We start from the raw sequence: 24,752 nt of genomic DNA on the forward strand, positions 1-24,752 counted from the left end.
GATAGCATGCTAGCTCTGTCTTTTGTAAACTGTGTGTCCATGAGAAAGTTTAATTAAGCTCTTCATATTTGAGGTTCCTCAGCTGTAAAGTGTGTAATACCAGTACATACCTCACAGAGTTGTTGTGAGGATTAAATAAGTTAATATAAACAAAGCACTTAAAACAATGTCTAGCACATAGTAAAAAACATTAGCACTGTTGTCATATATTAATGTAAGGCATCCTGAATTTAATTATGCCTGTGGCCTAATTTATACACCATGTTACTTAATATTTTCATTTTACAATGTAAGGAAATAGTCATGGTGCAGGTGTTGTTATAATTGTACACTTGTGTACAAGGATTATAGTTACCTCTTTTATCGGTGAGGGATATGACCTGATTCCTTCTGAATACCGCTGTAGTGTACTGAAGAGCTGCCCTGAGATGCAGTGGTTGGCAGAATTCTTCTGTGACTCATTCCTATTAAGGAGCCACTCAGCAGATGGGCTTGAAATTTGTGAATTAGCAAAATTGCACACTATTATGTTGAGACTTACTGGGTTACTTACAAACAGTGTTAAATTGTCATACTAATATGTTAATATAAAATATGTTCTAAGGATGTTAAATGGCGAAGTTAGGTTCCCTTTTCTGATTAACTCTGTATTTAAAAAAAAAATAGAAAGGAATGGGGAACTGGGTGGTTCCCCATCCTCATTCAGTTAAATATCTGCCTTCAGCTCAGGTCATGATCCTGGGATCCTGGGATCAAACCCCGGGTCGGGCTCCTTGTTCAACGGGAGCTTACTCTCTCTCTGCCTGCCACTCCCCCTTCTTGTCTTCTTTTCCTTGCTATCTCTCTCTTGCTGTCAAATAAATAAATAAAATTTTAAAAAAAGTAAAAAAGAAACAGATTGTTGATTACAGGACTTTTCAGAGCATTTAATATATTATCTTAGTTCATCTTGTGACTTTCTTAAAGGTCAATATGGTAACTAGCCAGACTGATCCAGAGATTGGTTGTTTTGGCAAATGGTGATCTACTGGGTTTTGTAGAATAATAATCATCTGTCTTAGAATTATATTAGCATGCCTCAATTATAAATGAAATCTTTTATTAGGGCAGATGGTGTAAGAAATTTCATATTTGTAAAATAAGAAAACTGCTAATTGACAAAGGTATAAAATCAACGAACAATACCTTTCTTACTTATCAAAGACTTTATGATGCTATATACCAGTTTAACATTGCAGTTATGGAATGTACTACTGATGTTACAGTTTGGATATAGAAAATACTTTTGACTACACAATTTTCCTATCTGTTTCACAACTCTGTGCTTTTTGCACTCATGCAAGATTTATCATTCACAGAAATGAGTGACAGTTGGTTGTGTTGTTTCTAATCTCAGCTCATGATACTGCTTCCTTCTCAGAACCTACCCTGATCTTTCCATGCAGACTTAACTGCCCAATTCATCTTATTCATACAGGGTACATTAGAATTTTTTGTTTCTGTTCATTATAATTTTTTGCTTTCATGTCTGCCAGTTCACTGGACCATCAACTTCTTGAAGATGGGTCTGAACTTTTAACTTTATACTACTTGTAGTGCCAAATAAGTCTCAAATAAAAATTTTGCTGAAGAAAGGAAAAAAATAATTCATGAGGCTGAATTAGCTTTAAGGAAACTTAAAAAAAATGTTTTTTAATGTTTTTGGTCCTGTAAAGGGCCAAATTCTTGTAACCTAATTCCTGTAAACTAATTGATATATGAGTGCTGTTACACACACTAGAAACTAGAGTTGTGTCTATATCCACTGGTAGTGAAGTTTCAGATTTTTTGACAGATAAAATAACAAAGTCAGGGGCGCCTGGGTGGCTCAGTGGGTTAAAGCCTCTGCCTTCAGCTTGGGTCATGATCCCAGGGTTCTGGGATCGAGCCCCATATCGGGCTCTCTGCTCAGCAGGGAGCCTGCTTCTCCCTTTCTCTCTCTCTCTGCCTGCCTCTTTGCCTGCTTGTGATCTCAGTCTGTCAAATAAATAAATAAAATCTTTAAAAAAAAAATAACAAGGTCAGAATATTTATTTAACATTACCTACAGGATTAATGTACTGTCAAAATATGGGTTTCATATTTACTAAATTATGAAAGTTTTGAAATTATAAAATTATTATTAAATTATAGAAGTTAAAAGGATAGATTCACAAAATACATTTTGTCCACATACAGTTTTTGTGGGCACCTGGGTGGCTCATTTGGTTGGGCAACTGCCTTCAGCTTGGGTCATGATTGTGGAGTCCTGGGATCTAATCCCACATCAGGCTCCCTGCTCAGCAGGGAGTCTGCTTCTCCCTCTGACCCTCTCCCCTGTCATGCTCTCTATCTCACTCTTTCTCTCTCCCACTCTTTCTCTCTCCCATAGATATAAATAAAATCCTTAAAAAAACACAAACATAAAGTTTTTGTATAGGTGTATTTTTAAAATAATACTTAGCTGAATAACCTGACCTCTTGCCAGTCTGACTTTTTTACTTTTATTCATTTTAAGATTATTATTAACATATGTTCTATAGAAATGCATATATTTAGTTATTTGTGACTGTTATTTAGTTAAATATTATCTTTGTTGACATGTACATCTTTAAAGTAGGAAAATGTTTTTATTGTAAAATGGTGATGGCTTAGAAATGTTCAGATTTTAGTAATCTGTAACAATTGAGTTTTATATGCCAAATATTATTTTAAAAATGTGTTATTGCCATTTTAAAATTGAAAGTCATATCAAGGCTTCTTTCATGATGAAATTAATGAAAAATATAACTGTTACATGAGGGATTGCTGTTTCTGGACAGTCCACACATATGAGAATGAATAAGTTAATATATACATATAAAGTCATGAGTTTATCCTGAAACTACTAGCCTTCTACCATTTATATTTGTATCTCCCTTCTCCAGCAGTGAGAACCCTGATTCCTAACATCATCAGTGTATTTACTTATTTGCTCAGAGTAGTTTCAGAGTGCTACAACTATACCACTGTGGAAAAAGAAAACTGCTAGAGTTCAAGATTTGCTTAGAGTTTTTAATGTTTAATTTAAATGTTTAATTTAATGTTTACTGGATTAGCTTTTTATTTTAGTGTGGTTACATTTTTGATTTAACATATAGATAATTGGCTTCTTTCTAATTGTATTTAATTTTAGGCTCATACCTTGATTAAGTTTTATATTTTGAATGTATTCGTCATCATTTTCAATAAAAAATGCTGTAAGACAGCTCTGGACTAAGGATTCAAAGGCTTTTGTTTTATCCATTGCTGCCACTTTATCCATTGTTGCCACAAATTAGCAAACTTCTCTGAAATTCTCCTGTCTTCTGTTTACTAAGGTATTGTTTACATACAGTTAAATTCACCAATCTTAAAAGTAGTTTGATGGATTTGGTAACATATTTAATTGTGTAAATGGATTTCGTTTTTTAAGATTTTATTTATTTATTTGACAGGCAGAGATCACAAGTAGGCAGAGCAGAGAGAGAGGGGGAAGCAGGCTCCCTGCTGAGCAGAGCGGCAGATGTGGGGTTCCATCCCAGGACCCTGAGATCATGACCTGAGCTGAAAGTAGAGGCTTAACCCACTCAGCCACCCAGGTGCCCCTGTGTAAAGGGATTTCTTACCTTCCAGCCTCCTTTGTATTTGATGTCCTTCCTTATCCCAACCCCAGGCAAACTCTGATCTACTTTCTGTCAGATAGTTTTGCTTTTTCTAAAATTTTATCTAAATGGAATCGCATACTGTGTGTGGTCTTTTGTATGTTGCCCTCTTTCACTTGGGATAATGTTTTTAAGATTCACTCACACCATTGTGTGTATTTGTATTTTGCTTCTTTTTATTGTGGTATAAATATATTACAATTTTAAGAAAGTCCATTTACCAGTTGATGGACTTTTGGGTTACTTATAGTTATTGCAATTATAAATAATGATGTTTTGAACATTCATGTATACATTTTTGTGTAGACATATGCTATTGTTTCTCTTTTACATTATTTTTATGGTGATTTTGTTGAGGATTGTGTTAGGTAATATCAACTTTTCATAGTGCATTTACTGTTAATAGTGTACTACTTTAAGTAAAATACAGAAATGTTGTAACATCTGTCTTATAATTCACTTACTCTTTCCACTATGTTCATCCTGCTGTTAACTTCATTTTATTTCAGAACTAGTTTTCTATTCTAGAACTTTCACTTGATTTTTTGATTGTTTCTCTCTCTCAGCTGAAACACCATCTGTCTGCTGAGATTTAATGCATTGAAGGCATCTTTTCTTAATTGAGAGTAGTAACAACATTTATTTTAATATTTGTGTCTTCTAGTTCTAGCATCTGGTTCAACTTGGTTCAAATCTGATTTTCTTTTTTCTAGAGAATGTGGTTTTTGTTTTTTTTTTGGATAATTTTGGATTGTATTCTTGGTGTTATGAATTGTTGAGTGGTGGAGATGTTGATCCTGCTGCTTTTCACCAATGATACTGTTTCCTAAGTTGTAGATGGCACCTTTTTTCACAGGCATGAACTATAGAGTCTCAATTTGTTCAGCAATTCCATTCTCTGTTCAAATCTTTTGTCTTTATCTGGATTTCTATGAGTGTTCTGCACGTGGATCATTCTCAGGTCATCAGAGAGGTGGGTAGCCAGAGTCTGTAGACCTCTTTGGGTTTTTCCCTTACCGGATCCCCCCCCCACTCTTCAGTGGTCCTGGTTTCTTTACTTCCTTTTTCTGTTCCCCAGAGCATAAAGATTATCAGTATGTCCTTGTACACACCTGCTGCTGGTCTGCCATTTGGACTGCACTCTGTCCTAGATTTTAAAGCACCAGAGACCATGAGTAACTTGTAGCTCCCAGTCTTCCACATCCAAATGAGCATGTGTTCCCTATCAGTATTTTCTGCTCACTTTGCAGTAGCTGGAGTTGATTTTTGTAACTTTTTTACCTTTTTGGATATTTTCTGCAGGGGGCAGAGAGTATCATCATACATCCAATAGGTTCTTACTCCATCACACCCAGAACTGGCACTTTAAAGAAAATATATCGATTCCTGTCTTTTTAAGTGGTGTTCACACACACACACACACACACACATACATACATAGTAATATGTATGGAATCCCAGGAGTCAAGTATGTAAACTGTAACACAAGGACTCAGAGACAGGGTAAGGAGGGATTGTGTCATTTACCTAAATTCTTACTCAGTCATTGAGAGTGCTTTGTTAATTGTAAAACTCTTTAGGGATATTTGTTCATCAAGTAAGATTTCTTAAAATTAGAAAAAAAATTTTTATAAACAATCATTTTTATTAAAACATTTATTTCCAGAAGCACAAAATATTTCACAATTTCAAAGTTTAAAGTTCTTTTTCTCTGTCCTAACACATATAATATCACATAGCAGTACCACTTTTAGAAGTACCTCTTATAAAAATACTAATATTTGCCCTCTATTGTGTATCTACAAATATACTCAAGGAAGTATTGTTAATACAAAATTAGAAACAACCTGAATAGTTAAAATAAATTTTGGTATAGCCCCTATATGGAAAGGAATACTTTGCATCTATTGAAAAGGATGAGATGGGGTAATCTATGTGCTTGAAATGAAAGTTGGCTGTGATATATTCTTAAATGAAAAAAATCACTGCAAAAATTGTTATGTAAAATGATTAATTTTTATAAGCAAACAAATATTTTCTTCTAAATTCCACTCCAGTTTATGTGTATATATATTACAAGGATATACAAGGTCTAAGATTGTTAATACCGCTTATTTTTTAGAAGGAAAATTGGGGAGGGGCCACTTCCAGCTTTGAATTATACCTCTCTACAGTTTTTATTTTAAAGAAATGAAAGTTAGAATCCATATTTACTGACTAATATGTATCTTATGGGCTAAGATATATATAAATGGGATATATATAGATGAAGGATTATATATGCACCATTGTTTTGGCAAATAAGTCATTTATTTGTTTAATATTTACTTGATTTGGTAGCATATTTAAGTGACTGCTCTTTTTATTTTAGGCCTCTTTCATTTTCGTTTTAATTTATGGAGGATTGTTATACTATTAGACGGTAAAATATATGATTACATATACTATGAATGAGTAGGTATTTGCCATAATTGCTTATGATAATTGAAGTAGATTTTCATTTTTTAAGTTTTAAATAAAGGCTATTAAATGTATTAATGGCAATTAAATAAATTATAAGTAAATTATAAAATGTGTAATTTTAAAATTAGTTATTACAACTGTAATTCTGTGCTAAAGAATTTTAAGATTATTACTCACCAGCTATTTCTTGACAGTGTTTTAAATTTTGATGTAAATGGCAGATTGGACAAAAATGATGGCAGTCTATTTTGCATTGGAAGTTTTATTTTGGGCAGAAATAGTTGCACAGTCTCACAGAGTAACTTATTTTCTTATTGTTATAAACTGTATATATTTATCTGTATGTAAAATTGGAAGATATCCATAAATTAAATAATGAAATTCCTTCCATCTTGCTGATATTTATCCTCTATTCTCAATGAACTTTCTAAATATGTTAGAAATATGTAGTTCAGGCTTCCTATAAAGAAACACACACACACACACCTCTGACTGTTAGTTGTAGCCGTTGAGGAAATTCCCTTTGTTTGTCAGTTCTTTTTTTGTTTGTTTTTGTTTGTCAATTCTTTTTCTTTCTTCTAAGAACCCAAAGACGTCTTTGAGTATCTCATGTTTTGAAAATATTTTCCAGAACGCCAAGGGTACAGTGTTTAAGAAGGAAGAAAATAAGTATTTTATTTAGCATCTACGTTATACCAAGCATATCCTAGGTTTTTCATTGCTGTCTCATTTATTCTTGAGCATAACTCTGTATATCAATATTTTCAGTATGATCTCCATTTTTTTTCCCTTAGGAAAATAAACAGAGGTGCGGAAATTTAAATTGCCTAGAATTCCACTGTATTTGAGGGTGAGGCTAAGATGAGCATCTAGTTCTGCTTTACTAAACAGATCACATAATCTCTCCAAGCTTTTCATAAAAATGCCTTCTAATTTTTGCTATGATAACTTATATTTTTAAATAACATTTCTTATACAAACCTGAGTATGCAATCTCCGGTGATTAATCCGGAGAGTGCTTGGCATAGACTCTGCGGGAACTGATCGTCTCTTGCCATAGTCCGTGCACAGGGCATGGGGCCTGAAGTGAGGCTTTCCACCTGGTATATAGTTTTATAGCTGCCACCTTTGTGCTGAGGAAAAGATGACAGAAATATCAAATACTCTTGCATTTTAAAATATGAGGTACTAGAACATAACCTTAGCTTTGCTTCTGAATTAAAGTATGAAAATGTTGAATTAGGATATAAGTTATATAAGGATAAGGATATAAATTATAACCTGCAGTGAAAGTAAAAATACATAGGCTTCATTTTATACTATTAAATTTATGTGAAAGCTGGGTTAGCAAAAATGAATAATAACATAGATAGGTTCCCATTGCCACTATTCTTTGTAATACATCTATTATGGAATTTCCCAGGAATTATTTACAAAGTTTTACTTGCTCAGCTGGTAAAAATTTTTTATACCAAATGAGCATTCCAGGATTAATATCATCATAAGTTATGTATAGTTTATGTATAGGGAAAATATTTTAATATCTGAAATGGGTTATAAAAAATAGAAGCTTGTAGTTTATTGTCACCTGTCCTCTTATGGTTATTATCTTAAAATTGTCATGCTTATTTATTTTGATGTCAGAGAAAAGCAACTATTGAAATAATGTAGAAAATACTCTTTGTGACTACTCCACAGCAAAAAAGCCTTATTCTCTAATAATTTATGTGTACTTTTTATAAGTCTCTATTTTCAAAGGATGCACATAGGAGACAATACAAGAGAAAAGTACCTTTTGATATTGAATTTTTTTTTCTTGAGATATCTCTTAAATGCTTGCTAAATGAGTTTGTTTTTAAACCCTGAGTAATCTTTATAGCAAATACAAATTTTAAAATTGTAATAGTGTATTTTATTTTTTTTGATATCTCTCCTACCCCTTAAAAGCCGGTAAATGTCAAATCCTTTATTTGAAAGCTAGTTTAGTACATCTTTGGAGGTTTACCTTTCAGTAGTGATGTGATGATATTTCACTTTGTGAAGCAAGGTTGTCACCTAGTGGTGTTTTCAAGTAGTACAGCCTTCAGATTTTGCTAATAAATCTTGAGTATTTTAAAGGGAAGTGCCTAACAAAAATGAACATAGGTTTCAGTTTTTCAGAATTTAAAGTGGTTTTTTTTTAAAGATTTTATTTATTTATTTGACAGACACAGATCACAAGTAGGCAGAGAGGCAGGCAGAGAGAGGAGAAAGCAAGCTCCCTGCTGAGCAGAGAGACCCATGCGAGGCTCGATCCCAGGACCCTGAGATCATGACCTGAGCTGAAGGCAAAGGCTTAACCCACTGAGCCACCCAGGCACCTCTTAAAGTGTTTTAAATTAGATATAACTTTTCAAAGGATTTTCCTTATAAGTTTTTCTAATTTCCATCTTTCAGTGTTTCGTGTTGGGTCAAAAAATTTTTGTCCGGCCACTGAAATATTTGACGTAGGGTATTGATCATGGTGTATATCAGGGCTTTTCATAATGCTTCACATATCTAGAAGTTGTTTGTTTGGGGAAAAAATGCTTCTGTACTACTAAGTAAATTTTCTCTTTTTAATTTTTGCATATTCATCGTCAGTTTTTGTGCCAGTTTATTTTATGAAAAAATTGCATTTAAAATATTAAATATCTTTGATATCTTGGCTTTTGGTATTTCTATTTTGATAATGTAACAATTTGAAAAATTAGTGTAGAAGAAATTAAAATAGGTTTACTGAGATGTGAGTAAGTTTGTACATTTGGAAGAAATTTAATGTCATAGGTTAACCAAATGGAAATAGTGTACCTTTGTATATGTAAAGAAATCATAAAAAGTGAAAATTGAAAAATTAAGGTAGTTTTAAAAATAATTTATTTCTGGATAAAATAGATTTTGTATTAAAAATAGTTTACTGTATTGATTAAGATCAACAGTAAGTGATTGTACTTAGAAGTACTTTAAATAATATATAACTTTACTCATCTGATACATTCATACATAAACCATAGAAAAAATTAAATTTTAAGCGTGTTGATTCGGGTCCTTATTATAATTGTTGCAATAGAGATTCCAAGAATTCAGTGGTATTTATTTTGGCATAAAGTAGATGGCTACTTTACCTGAAGAAAGAAAGAAGATGGCAGTGATAGAATAGAGACTTGGTTGTTAATGGAAATGCAATAAAAGACCTTTTTTTAGATTTTTATCTTTTGTGTGTCATGGTTTGTCCTCTTATTTATCTTTAGTGTTTTGGTCCTCCTAATTACTGTGTTTTGGTCCTCCTAATTATTTGCTTAAAAAGGATTTGGACAAAGAATCCCATGGGTTCATTCTGCTTACTGTGGGCATATCAATTTGTGTTTTCAAAAAATGATTTTTTGGGCGTGCCTGGGTGGCTCAGTGGGTTAAGCCTCTGCCTTCGGCTCCGGTCATGATCTCAAGGTCTTGGGATGGAGCCCTGCATCGGGCTCTCTGCTCAGCAGGGAACCTGCTTCCCCTTCTCTCTCTGCCTACCTCTCTGCCTACTTGTGATCTCTCTCCTTCTCTCTCTGTGTCAAATAAATAATAAATAAAATTTTTAAAAGTGATTTTTTTTACCCCAATGTGTCTATAAACTTTCATGAATATATTTCATCTGTACCAAGTGATCTGAAGCAAATTTTTTTTTTAAGATTTTATTTATTTATTTGACAGACAGAGATTTTCAAGTAGGCAGAGAGGCAGGCAGAGAGAGAGAGAGAGGAGGAAGCAGGCTCCCTGCTGAGCAGAGAGCCCAATGCGGGGCTCGATCCCAGGACCCTGGGATCATGACCCGAGCCGAAGGCAGAGGCTTTAACCCACTGAGCCACACAGGCGCCCCTGAAGCAAATTTTTTATTAGCTTTGTTATCTTACTAATCTTGTTATTCAACATGGTTAAATACCAGCAAACTTCAGAGATATTGTGGGTTTGGTTTTATATCACCACAGTAAAACAAATATCACAATAAAGCAAGTCAAATTAATTTTTTGGTTTCCCAATGCATATAAAAGTTGTCTTCACTATAATAATCTTAACAGTATCTTTACCAGGAAGAGATTCCATTTCAAGAAAACAGTTTCTTTGCTCATTGATAAGAATCAAGCCTTCATTTGTTCAAGTTTTATCATGAGATTGCAACAATCCAGTCCCATCTTCAGGCTCTCCTTCTAATTCTGTTTTTCTTGCTATTGCTACCACATCTGTAGTTACTTATTGCACGGAAGTCTTGAACCCCTCAAAGTCATCCAAGAGGGTTGGAATCAACCTCTTCCATACTCCTGTGAATGTTAGTATTTTGACCTGTTCCATGAATCAGGAATGTTCTTAATGGCATCTAGAATGGCTTATCCTTTCCAGAAGGTCTTCAGTTTACTTTGCCCAAATCCATCAGAGGAATCACTATGTATAGCAGCTATAGCTTTGCAAATTATATTTCTTTTTCCTTTTTTTTTTTCAAATTTATTTCTTAAATAACAAACTTGAAAGTCTAAATTATTCCTTGACTGCAGACTGGATTGAGAATAGATGTTGTGTTAGCAGGCATGAAAACAACATTAATCTTGTTGTACATCTCCATCAAAGATCTTAGGTGACCAGGTGCATTGTCAATTAGTAGTACTTTGAAAGGAATCTTTTTTACTGAGCAGAAAGTTTCAACATTGGGCTGAAAATATTCAGTAAACCATGTTGTAAAAGGATGTGCTGTCATCCAGGTTTTGTGGTTTTATTTGTAGAACATAGGCATAGTAGATTTACTGTAATTCTTAAGGGTCATAGGATTTTCAGAACAGTAAATGAGCATTGGCTACATGTTAAAATCACCAGCTGTATTATTAGCCCCTTAAAAGAGAGCCAACCTATTCCTTGAACCTTTGAAGCCAGTCATGGACTTCTCCTCTCTAGCTATGGAAGTCCTAGATGGCATCCTCTTTAAGTAGAAGGGTGTTTCATCTATATTGAAAATCTATTGCTTGTTGTAGCCACCTTCATTAATGATTTTAGCTAGATCTTCTGGATCACTAGTTGCATCTGCTACATCAGTACTTGCTGCTTCCCCTTGAACTTTAATATTACAGAGACAGCTTTTTTCCTTAAACCTCATGAACCCACCTTTGCTAGTTCAAACTAATTCTGCAGCTTCTCATCTCTCTCAGTCTTCATAGAATTGAAGAAAGTTTGGGGCTTGCTCTGGATTAGGCTTTGGCTTAAGAGAACGTTGTGACTGATTTGATCTTCTATCCAAATATTAAAACTTTCTCCATATCAGCAATAAGGCTTGTCACTTTCTTATCATTTGTGTGTTCATTGGAATAGTGCTTTTAATTTCCTTTAACAACTGTTTCTTTAAATTTACAACTCAGCTAACTGGTGCAGTGACCTAGCTTTCAGCCTGTCTCAACTTTCTACATGCCTTCCCCACTAAGTTTAACCATGTTTAGCTTTTGATTTAAAGTGAGAGATAGGCGACTCTTCCTTTCGCTTAAACACTGAGAGGCTGATGTGAGGTTATTAATTGGCTTAATTTTAGTATTGTATCTCAGAGAATAGGAAGACCGAAAGAGAAGAGAGAGAGACGAGAGAACAATGGTTGATGGAGCCATCAGAAAACACACATTTATCAATTAAGTTCACCTTCTTATATGGGTGTGGTTCATGGCACCCCAAAGCAGTTACAATAGTAACATCAAAGATCATCATCACAGATCACCATCACAAATATGATAATGATGAAAATGTTTGTAATATTGGGACATCTGGGTGGCTCAGTCAGTTAAGTGGTTGCCTTTGGTTCAGATCATGATCCTGGCATCCTGGGATCCAGACCTGTGTCAGGCTCACTGCTCAGCAGGGAGTCTGCTTCTCCCTCTCCCTCTGCCCCTCCTCCAGCCTGTGCTCTCTCTCTCCTGCTCACTCACTCTGTCTCTCAAATAAATAAATAAAATATTATTTTTAAAAAGTTTAAAATAATGTGAGAATGTGAGTGTAACAACAGATACAGAGTGCACAAATGCTATTGGAAAAAATGATATCAATAGACTTGCTCAACACAGGGTTGCCACAAACCTTCGATTTGTAAAAAGTACAATATCTGCAAAGCACAGTACAGCAAAGTACAGTAAAACAAGGTATGCCTGCATTATATTTTCCCAAATTATACTCACAAATAGGTATTTATAAGTCATATTCTCCTGCCCTAGAGGAGGAAATTAGGAAGTTATTATTTCAGTGTTTCTGGGGTATAAGTGTAATAGCAAGAACTGAATTTTTTGGCAAGCATGTTACAGTCCACTTACACAATGGGAATGGAAACAGGATAGGCAGAGAGAATAGAGACCTCTTTATTCAGGCAGTTTTGTAAAATATTTTTTAATGTGTTGAGGGGGTACCTGGCTGGCTTAGTTGGTAGAGCATGTGACTTTTGATCTTGGGGTTGTGAATTCAAACCCAATGTCGGGAGTAGAATTTACTTACAATATGTATATATATTTTCTAATGTTTTGAGAATTTGCAGTGGGTTGTCAACTTCCATATTTGACAGGATCAAAGATACCTTTGAATGGAACTGATTTTTTTTTTTATTATTTCATATTTTATCCTCTTCTTTCCCCATATGAGTTTAGGTAATTGGAAGTTAGTTATCTTTATTTTCTTTGTGTTTAAACAAGAATTCACTTGTTAAAATTCCCATTTTGATACTTAGATTACATATTTGGTCCAATAATCTCAGTGTGGTAGCAAATAATCATATATAGATCAAATACCACTAAAACCATACGAGGCCATTTGATTTGGGTTTTATTCAGAGATAGTTAAGACTACTGTGTAAGTTTTTGTCCAGATATGTCCATTATTTTTTTATTTTGTTCTATCCATTTGGGAAGAATGTTTTCATTCTTAGTTTTTTTCATTGGCATTTTAAAGAATTTTCTTGTATCATCAACTTAATTTGTATGTGCAGTAATAGATTCTGTCTTTCATTACTTTAGGAATTCAGGTCTTAGTTCAAACTGCTTGAATGGATGAGGTGGGTGGAGGGGAAGAAAACTAATGTTTGCTTGTTAGGGTTTTGGGCCAATTAATTAGAATATTCCTCTTCCCTAAAACAAAAACAAAACAAAACAGAACGAAAAAACCTATGTAGTCTGGAAATCTGAAATAAGGATCAATTCCATATATGTCCAGTTTGTAAAATATTTTCGCCAAACCAAATGATTTGGCACTTTGAAGTCTGATGTAGACAACTCTGGTAAGAGCATTTGTTACCTACATAGTTGTGTTCATTGCTTTCCAAAAGTCATACAAAGTGACCCAAGTCAGCCATGAATATTACATCATTTGAGAGACACTTTGGTATAAACTTGCATGCGAAAAAGATAGACAAAATATACAAGAACAAATAAGCAGATAATTTTAATAAACTACTATGATTAGTAAGTACAAAGTAACAGTGTGTGTTCCACATGCAGGCTGAACTCTGTTTTGTTTGGCTTATATATTGCTTTACAAAAACTAAAAGCTAAAAATGAGAAGCTCTAATACTAACTGCTTTACCTGTCCTCCTATGGATAGTCAACTAGAGGCAAGTTAAGGCTGCTCCCTGTAGATGAGGCATGTAGTCTTCAGTTTGTCCTTGTCCTCCACATTTTGTGCCCATCATAGCTGGCGAATAAGTTAGGCTCAAGGATTTTACCTGCTTCAGAGGAATGAATGAAAGGGAAATTGGCTGTCTTTTTCCCTTATTGGTAATAAGAGGTGTTAATGGTGATCCACTATCTCAATCAAATAAATGAAATTAAAATAATTATATTTGTTTTATCACAGTTTTCTGTCAGCTGAGATTCTTGAACTGTAGTTTGGGCGTGGTTGTTTTTTTTTCTTTGTTTGTTTTATGCCCAGGTAACTTTTGAACATGAAATGAAGATGGTTCTGGTAGTAATGCTTAGGCTGTGTGTGACCCTTCTCATTGAATATATATTTGTTATTTGTAATAGGAAATCCCTCTCCCCCAAATTGGTGGATAATAATTTTGAAGCTTTCACTTCTAAAGTGAAAAGAGTTGCTCAGGATTATAAATTAAGTGACTCTGAGTAAGATGGAATTTTTATATCTTCTATTTATGAAAAAAAGGAAGAAGTTTCTAAAATCTCTTTTTTAATTTGAGCACTTACTAAACTGTGACTTAAAATGACATTATTTGAAGTTAAAATTAGTGAGAAATGTTAGTCTATTCTGTATCATGAAGAAATTTAGCCCTTAGTGCCTTGCATGTCAATAAAATGTATTTCAATGTATTTTTAGTACAGAATAGTAATGAATGATTTTATAACATCACTGTTCCAAAATCTCCACTAGAATGGAAAAAATATGTGCTTTTGCTGTTTTGGTAAACAAGAGCTCTCTGGGGTTTGTTTCTTCTTTAAGGTCTATATGCCCTCAGGTTTTACGTGCTCTGAGAATGGTACATGGGAACTGATTATAATTCTCTTCCCTCCAGGTCCATTGTGCAGATGTGTACAGGGATCAGATCTGGCACGCTTGCTCTAATTTTTCAATTCTTGTCTTTCCCCAAATTTCTCACATTAAGACGGCTGAATTTTGTGTTTTGTTCTTTCAGTTATTGCATTACTGTCACGCAAGTTGAAGCCAATTTGGGAATTTGACTTTTATTAGTTATTGGTTTTTATTTGTTTTATTCATTGATAGTCTTGGAGTTTTAAATGTTTATAAAAACAAGATGAATTTGTAAGTCCCAAGTTATGGTTAATTTAGATTCAGTCCTTTAGTGGAAATGGTACAGTATTTACAGAAGGATCACCAAGATGTTACTGGGAAGAGCTATGAATAGGTCTACTGTTCCTTGATAGGAGTATAGCTGTAAGGCTCAAATCCTTAGATTTTTCAAAATATGAAGGGTAAGAGAGACTTGTAAGATGTGGAAATTGAGACTGAGCCACATTTTAAAATTTGTTATATTCAGGAGGCATTTAATAAGCATTATTTGAAAGAAATTACATGATAGTTGACTTACACATGTATGAAGTCAAATTTCCCCTTCTTTATGGCTTCTGTCTTTACAATTTTAGAGTTTTCCTTTTTATATTATGTAGGGATAGGTATTTTTATGTTTTTACAATTTTTTAGTCTCTAATTATTAGTATTAGTTCTCTGATCTTTTACTATGAAACTAGACTTTTTTTTTTTAATTGATTTATTTATTTGAGGGAGAAAGAGAGTACTTGGGGGCAAGGGGCAGAGGAGGAGGGAGAGAATATTTTAAGCAGACTTAGTGCTGAGCCAGATGCGGGCCTCGATCTAATGACCATGAGATCAGGACCTGTGCCATGCAGATGCCCCTAGATATATTCTTCTTTAATATATTGTGGAGCTCACTGATTGAGTTTGCCTAGTTGTCCCTTTTTGTGTGTTTGGTAAAATTGTCTAGTGGACCAGGAAATTGATTTGTGTGGATACTGGCTTACATTTGTGAAAAGATCTTATTTCTAACTTTAGCAGTTGTAGTTGGTAAAAAAGAATTGTATGTTGTAATGAAAAGACTGGTGAACTGGGAGTCAGGGGGCATTCTTGTTTTAACTTTGTTTCACTTAGTTTTCTATTTTGGGGAAGTTCTGTTAACATCTTTGGGCATTCTTTTCCTCATCTGTAGAACTGAAGAGGTAAATTTTGATTATTTTATTTTTTTAAAAGATTTTATTTATTTATTTAACAGAGATCACAAGTAGGCAGAGAGGCAGGCAGAGAGAGAGGAGAAGGCAAGCAAGCTCCCTGCTGAGCAGAGAGCTCTATCCCAGGACTCTGGGATCATGACCAGCCGAATGTGGAGGCTTTAACACACTGAGCCACCCAGGTGCCCCACATTTTGATTATTTTTAAGATTTATTCCAGATGATCTCACTTCCTATGACCTTTTAAATTCTAAAGGTATACCTTTCTAGAAAAACAAAGTATTTCATTACTCATTGCATATTATTTCCACATTGTGTAGGAATTTTGAAAGTTGTGTTTTTGTAATTACTCAATCAGCATATCTGATCAATCACCATATCTCTTTGTGTACTGTTGCTTTCTATAATCCCTCTCAATCTATACTCATCTCTCATTTCTTCCCCATTTTCCAGCCAGAATATTACAGGTTATTATCACTAGAATCTACTTTACTCTTTTTACTTTTATGTTGTTGCTTATACTATTCCCTTTTGTGCATTCTTTCCCATCCCCTAGCTGCTTTGAGCCCCTGTAATGTTTCATTTATAATATTTTGGCCTTGCATGTTTATATATTTATTGTGTTGTGCTGTTTATGAGGCAGTGAACTCCTTGAAGGCAGGTGTTTAATTTTCATCATTTTACTAATCTCATTACTGACTCTCATACTACTTTTCACAGAAATAGGGACTTAATATTTCTAAAATTAATTTGTAAGATGATTAATGACATATAGTCAGTGGGTAGGCCTAATGAAAATTTAACAACATAGTAAGGAAATTAACAGCCATTTTGAATTAAAGCAGTGTTTCAACCATCTGTGCTGACTATAGACACTTGTATTCCCTGATCACTTGTGTACTATGATATCACTGTCTCCCCTGCATTCATTCTTACTGACTTATGTACCTACTTAACACTTCTGTTTTTCCTCTGTAACCTGGTTCACTACTTGCCTTCTTTCATCATTGTAGTTTAGTACTGCCATAGTCTTAAACTCAATACTATATAATTGTTTTAATACTTTCTTGCTTTGATATGTATGCTTTATCTCCTTGGTCTTGTTCTAGGCTTATCAACTTTAATCTCTTAATGTTCTTTTGCATTCTTCAATTTACATTTCTTTTCACTTGCTCCTTGATTTTTGAGAAATTGTTCAGTCTGTGTTCCTTAAAGACTTGGTTGTTGTCTCCAGGTAAAGTTTACGTTGATACGTATCTTAGAATCATTCCAATGCTGGGTATTGGTGGTAGAATTGCTGGCTATCAGGAATGAGCTTGCTGTCAGATTAACACTCCTGTATCTTTTCAGTGGGAGAATGTCTGCAGCGGCAACGTTGGCACCAGCCCTTTTGTTAGAGTAGTTGATACTGATTATAAAAGATGTGAGATGGGTGGTGCCTGGCTGACTCAGTCGGTAGAGTGTGCGACTCTTGAGCCCCATGTTGGGTATAGAGATTACTTAAAAATAAAATCTTAAAAAAAGGAAAGGATGTGAGATGTTAATGGGCATTTGTACAGGGGGATTTGGGGGGGGATAATACCTGAATTCTAGAATTTATCAAAGAATTTTAAAATGCCTGCATTGAGCATGAATGAATGGGTAGAAATGATTCTCTCCCTGGAATCAATAATCTTTTTACTCTTGAATTAATTATTGTCTGCAACAGATGTGATACTGGTTTAGACTGAGTAAAAGATCAAAAGTCAATAAGACAATGAGTAAAAAACTGAAAAGAGAACAGGAAAAGTAAAAGGTATAAGCTAAAAAGTTGCCTATCTTTGTGCCACTTTAAGTCAATAATATTTATGAAATCTTTCTTGGGAAGGTAATGTCCAGGAAAGGGAACCCAAGAAGATAATATAAGAAAGTAGCAGACAGAGGAAATTGTCATGTATTAAGTTTAAATCTGTTATTTTTAGTTCTATTTTTATAGCACATCTCAAGTCTCTAAGAACTTATGTATTAACAAATATTTAAGACATACTATATTTGTATAATAGTAAGAGTAGCTCATACATTCATTAAGAAGTATTTTAATATTTAAATGGCTTTTCTCAGAAAGCATATGGATAATTTTATTGATTACAGCATCCCTTTAAGGATACAAAAATGGGAAAATATGTGTTACGCATTTGTTCTATCAGAGATGGTAAATAAATGGAATATCCAGAGCTCTTTCCCTAATATTTATGGTAGAAGCTTTTTATAGTATGGAACAAAATTGCATGTTGACTTAAGAATATAATTTGGTTAATTTTGATTTTAGGAAATATTAAGTCATTTATTTTATTTTAACAGGTATCTTTCAGATGAAGGCATTGAAGCTTGCACAAGTTCTCCTGACAAAGTCAATATAAATGACATCATCCTGATTGCTCTCAATGTAGGTTTTATTTATTAACTTAAAAACATTTTAAATCTAGAAGTTTTCATGAAAAATGTCTTACAGAATAAACTGGATTTTAAGAAAAGTATATGGAGGACATCTTTTGGTTTTACTGTGTATTTTAAGTTGCAGTGATGTTTGTTGAATTCGGTAATCTCATATCAACCCAATTTTTAGAAATTTATGTTTCTTATAACAACTGTTATATAGAATCCAATAAGCAAGGAAAAAAATGCAATTAAGATTCCCATTTCCCCCCAGTGATCAGAGACTTTCATAACATTTACAGTAGATATATAATAGCAGAAACTACTGTTCATATTTATTAAAACAGATCATTTTATTAACATAGGAACTCCAGGTAGGTTAATAGCTTTTTGACAGTTGTATTTTTTGTTTCAAAATAACTTATCCTGTTGATAAAAGTAATGTATATTGTAGGACACTTCAGAAAACAAAAGTAAAATAAGAAAATTAAGGCTATCCATAATTACAGTTATGTTGTATATATTTTTCTTTTCAATCTCTCTCCTTCTACCTATCTCTATAGCTGTATCTTTTCCATAATTGGGATTGGCTTTTGGATTTTTTTGAAGGGTTATAAAAATTGTTTGATATTTAGGTGTAAGTAAATGAATATTCTTTTTTCCATCCTTCCAGTTATCCCATTGGGAGCATTTTCAAATTATCTTTATAATAACAGTCTATTAAATGTATAATTTAATCTATTAAATTCAAGTTATACATTATGATAAGTAGTCAACAAAATTCATAAGAAAATTACTTATTCTCTTATTCATAAGAGAATGACAGATCCACCGTATCACTGCAACACAGGTATAATGTGAAGCAGAAATGGCAGCAACTGATAACATTTAAAATATGAATAAATATATAACTGTGTGTAACTTTTTATGTTAATTTATATACAATTAAATGGACTTACACAGATAAAATTTATGTTTCGAATTCTGTCATTTTTTTCAGCTTCTTGGAATTGTATCCAATAAAACTAACAAGGTCATTTTTTGTTTCTGAGCTAAGAATGTAGGTTTTTAATAAAAGAATAAAATTTTTTAAAGTGAGCTTTAGAGGGGCCCCTGGGTGGCTCAGTGGGTTAAGCCTCTGCCTTCGGCTAAGGTCATGATCTCAGGGTCCTGGGATTGAGCCCTGCATCGGGCTCTCTGCTCAGCAGGGAGTCTACTTCCCACTCTCTCTCTGCGTGCATCTCTGCCTACTTGTGATCTCTGTCTGTCAAGTAAATAAAATAAAATTCTTTTAAAAAAAAGAGTAAACTTTAGAAATTATGCATGTTGTCTATGATTACAAATGGAAATATTCCCTATACACTTTAACTTTTTTTTTTACTTGTACCCTAATAAGTGAGTTCTACTTTTAAAAATATTGAAAGAACTCTATTAATTAAAGAAAAATTCTAAAGATGATGAAGATTTTATGACAGTCTTCTCTTCCTTTCCTTTCTTCTTCCTCTTCTTCTTTTTTTTTTTTTGCTCTTCTTTTTCTTATTTATAAACTTAGGTAAATAGCAATGATCTCTCTCTAATTGGATATGAAACTATAAATAAAGTAAATCAAGATGAAGTATTTGTCGTATGTATATAAGAAGTACATGATGACCATTATTTTATGAATTAATTTGTCTTCATAATTTTCTCTGAAATATATGGTTGAATATGCCAATCCAAGCTTTCATGCCATACAATAGGAAAAAGAAATACCTTTAATTAGGATGAAGTCTACACCAGACAGATAATTCACCTTTCAAGCTTATGACCTTTAAATAAAGTCAAGCATTTGTAGTATTTCTGTTGAATTTTTTTCAGCTTTTGAAAGATTCGGGGCTATTAGTCACTAGTTAATTAAGAGTTGTATTATTGATTCTTATTATATATAACTTATTACATATTGGGAGAATAATCCACTCATAAGCTTTCTTGTGTCCCCCTCCTCCCATGCAGGACACACTGAGCTTGTTCCTTTATCTAGCAATGAAAATGCAATACTATATGTATAGGTTTCCACGCTACCCAAAAGCAGAACATTCCTGGGGCATGTGGGTGACTCTTGAATTCTGTGCTGGGTGTGGAACCTGCCTCAGAGTCTCTTTCTCCTTCTCCTTCTTTCTCTCCACCCCAACCCCTCCAGCTCATGTGTGTGCTCTCTCTCTCTCTCAAAAAAAAAAAAAAAAAAATATATATATATACACACACACACACACACACACACATATAGGACATTTGGGCAAAACCTTTTGTAAGCCAAAATGGTGTAGAATGAAGAAGTAATTACCATTAATTTATATGGAAAGATTTTAGAGCATTCCCAGACCCAAAAATTAACCTCTCAGGTTTTTCTATTACCTTAGGGCATATCTTGCTAAAGGATACGCAAAATAAATCAAGATGAAGCACAGATGCCCAGAACACAGTTCAAAACTCTTGCAGCTTGATGCTGAGATGCTGAGTATAGTTCCTGGGGAAGAAGCTTGGTAGTGCCCCTCTCGCTGTTTGGGGTGCATTCTGTTTCTATAAATGCTCAATATGATACAATCACTGAATACTATTTTTGCTTTTCTTCTTTGCCTATAAAATAAAAATCTTTGAATTTCTTTCATTTAGCGAAAACTCGTGTAGGTCTTTTGTAAAAGCAAAGTGGCATAATGTGAACTTTTGAAAAGCAAGGGTAACTGTACAGTGTTTCTGCCCAGGGAAGTCTACTAGGGACTAGCACCCAAGGCATTTATTGGTCTGCTTATAAAGACACTCTCTGCCTAAACGAACAGTTGTAAGACTCCTCCCCCACAAAAAGCAGGTGTTCACTGTAAATCACATTGTTTATATAAATAGTCTAGGCAGTGAGCCACATTTTCAGTTAGGAAATGTTCAAGTGCAAGTTCTCACATGCCAGCCTAGAGCCAACCTTGTAAAAGTAAACCCTTCTAAAAAGAGCAGCCTCAGAGCTGCTGTATAACTCATTTCTGTATAGATTTTTATGTTGAAAGGAGGGTTCTTAATTTTTTACTCTGAAAATGGGGAGTAAAAATACTAAGAAATGACATTAAAATCCACCATGTAGTTATGGGCTTAAATACCTGAATTATTCACAAGTACATTAAGTGATAGCTCAGTCTTAAATTACAGAATAGTATGTATTAGTAAAATTTTCAAAACAGATATTCAAAAATTTCTTTTAAGATTCTGTATAATATAAAATGACTTGCCAAATAGATATTCCATTGAACTTACTTGAGTAAATTGTCAGGAATCTTTTGTATGTGTGCACAAGTGCATATGTTTTTATAGATTAAATATTTCTCCTGCGTAATTTTTTATGTCCAATATAAATGCATTTTTGGACCCAGTTTTACTAGTGATCCTGATATAATGGCATCTGAATCATGAAATTGTCTTTGGAGTACTTATATATTGATTTTGATTTTAAGTGTTTAAAGATTTGGTAGGTCATTTTCATCTTGCTTAAAGAATAATGAAATAATATTCATTATGTATGTGTTTAACACTTTAAAAGTTATATAAACTTTGAATGTAATGTCTCTCTTTAGCCTGATAACAACTTTATGAGGTAAGCTTGGTGATATTTTTTCCATTTGATAGAGGAATAAATTAGCTGGATTTAGAGAATTTGTGGCAGTGTCCATGGTCCTATTAGTTAATTACAGTTTGTAATGATTCAGAGTTAGGATTTTAATTTAGTGTTTATTTCAACTTTATATTGATGCCTCATTTTGGTTTAGATTAAATTTCATAATGCTAAAAACCAGAAATGAGAAACCGTGATATATCATAAAATTTGTACATACTCTGTTTTTCATACATATTTAAGTATTTGAGCCTTTGAGTGACTTCAAAATGATGCCTATATTTTTATGAACTGTTAGTTGTATTACTGACTTGATGGTTTTTCATGTTCAGATAACAAAATATACATATCTTATATTAACAAATAAACATGATAGTTAACATTCATGAAGTATTTACTCTTTGCAGTTCATTGTACCAAGTACTTCATGTGTTATTAACATTAGGAATAAAACAATCCTAATATATGGAAGGTTAGTATAAGAAAATATTTTTTCCCATTGCTACTCAGTATTTTCAAAATGAAAAGGTATGCTTATAATTCTTTCACTCTGTTCCTGGATGGAGGCTACAAAGATGATAAAGCTAACACATTGTTACACAAGTGTTTTGGATTTAGGGCTTAGTTTGCCTGGCAGTTCCACTTGGTGAGTTTTAGCTTAGGAGTGACCCTTGCTTTACATTGAGAATTAAAATATGAATTATGGTAGTAAAAGACTGGAAAGATCTGTGGGGATTGTGTAATTTATATGCTCATTTCTTAAGCTGACCACATATTGATATTTAAAATAAGAGGACATTCTGTTATTGTAGATTGTTATCCTACTTCTCTCCTTGTCTTCATTTTATGTCACAGTAATTTTAATCATCTAGTGTTTTCCCCTAAGTCTAACATGAATTTCTGCCTTACAGTCTTTGTGATTAAATGCACTCTAAGTCTATTTTCTTTTATTCTGCTCTGAGGAAGATGAAGAGCTCTTGTTATATTTTAAAGAAGAACAGAACAATATAAATTCAGTTATCAGTCTAACCTCACACTCTGTCATCAAGATAATTTCTTAGCTTAAATAATTAGGCCTCTTCATGAGTATTGATTTTCCTCTGAGCAAGTTTCTTATTGTGCCTTCAGTTTTTACTTCCTGAAGAGGACAATATCCTTAAAAGTTCTGCTTTTTTGTAAATTGTGTAGTTGAAGTTTTATTTTTATATCAGAAATGCTGTAACTTTGTTTGTTAGTTCTTATGTTTTCATTTTTGTTTTGCTCTGGTTTGCACCTTCATATACTTAGTCGTTTGTTCACTAACTTTGACTTCTGTAATTTGTTTAAACAAATAATACTGATTTTTACTATAGTAAAGTCTTCCTATTCTTGCTGTTGCAGTGGTGTTGTTCCCTAGGATATTTGTATGTTATGTAGCTTTGTAATAGGTATCACAGCCAAAAGAATAATGTGTTTTCATGACTCTTCATATGAGTGTTATATAGGATTCTGTTATCAAAAATATATTCTGTTTATATACTTAAAAGTAGTCAGTTGGCTTGGGATTGGGGCATTATTTTTTTTTTTTAGTAAGACTACAGTAATATAAAATCAAGTATTAGGTTTTAATAGAGAAGATTTAGTAAGTTATTGAAAGGAATATAACCAGAACTAAGGCCTTAAACATTACTGTTCAACTTACCAGTGTACTTTCAATAACATATGTATGGTACTATGTTACTTGAAAAGATCGATTGTATGTATAGATCTCATAATCAGCTAAAAGATACTGACTTAAATTTTATTCTACAGGTGTTAATAAATTTCATCTTTTATTTATGAGTAAGATTAGATTTAGATTTACTTTTCTCTATAATTATATTTTAATAATAATATTTTTATTTTAGACAGACTTAAGAACAATTGGCAAGAAATTCCTCCCCAGTGACATCAATGGTGGAAAGGTAGAAAAGGTAAAGAAAAATATTAACTTCCTAAATTGTGCTAACTACAATAAATATGAACATTTACTAAATTACTGGAATTATATTTTTTCAGTAAAGACTGCAACTGCAAAATTTTTTAGAAGTGACTAGGTCACAGAGTTATCCTAGTGACTTTCTGTACAAATGGAAAATTATTGACTTGAAGTTTTAAACTTTTGGTGACTTTAAAATATTTTTTAAAAAACCTCTCAGTTTCAGGAATTTTATGCTCATTAATGTGAGACTTAGCAAATATTGTTAGAATACAGGACAAGGACCTTTTTGTACCTTTTAATTTTAGTTACCTATTTCCATGTTTATTTAATGAACTTATTTATATAAAATTGTGAGATTGTGAGAGGATATTAAGAGCAGTTCATCAAAGCTGTGCACTTGGTTATTGCTTCCATTTTGTACCACATATATTTATTAGTACATAATATACATAATATAATGTATGTATTATACATGTCATATAGATTCAATAATTTCATATATATGTATTCATATTATGAATTGTGCAGTGATCTTTTTAAAATCTAGGGATACAGTTTTTAGATATCAACTACTCTTTTACTTCTTTTTTACTTATATTTCTTCTTTTATTTGAAAATACATGTGAATTGTGTCAGCCAAGAATTTTATGTGCTATTGGTCACTTTTTGAACTATTAAAGAATGTCATTATCTATAAATAAATGCTTTCAGTGTGTATGTTTTGTGTTTGGATAAATACTCTTACCATTTTAACACTTCGGTATTAGATAATTGTCAAAGGTATATAGTGTAAAAAGGTTTCTCACATTTTCTAAATATTAATCTGTTTGTATAAATGATGGTAATCATTT

At 33.0% G+C, this 24,752-nt stretch overlaps 1 protein-coding gene across 4 annotated transcripts in view; it reads left to right on the forward strand.

Moving 5' to 3' along the window:
* The window catches only part of TDRD3 (tudor domain containing 3), a 167,952-nt gene that overhangs the window by 41,544 nt on the left and 101,656 nt on the right, over positions 1 to 24,752 (forward strand). For 3 of the 4 annotated variants that reach the window (XM_046028287.1, XM_046028288.1, XM_046028290.1), the window contains exons 2-3: positions 18,233 to 18,317; positions 23,828 to 23,893. In XM_046028287.1, the coding sequence (XP_045884243.1) occupies positions 18,233 to 18,317; positions 23,828 to 23,893 (151 nt within the window). The remainder of the gene's footprint in view (positions 1 to 18,232; positions 18,318 to 23,827; positions 23,894 to 24,752) is intronic. The other variant, XM_046028289.1, reaches the window with a different exon arrangement.

This window comes from Meles meles, chromosome 14 (genome assembly GCF_922984935.1).
Source record: "Meles meles chromosome 14, mMelMel3.1 paternal haplotype, whole genome shotgun sequence".
Classification (NCBI taxonomy): domain Eukaryota; kingdom Metazoa; phylum Chordata; class Mammalia; order Carnivora; family Mustelidae; genus Meles; species Meles meles.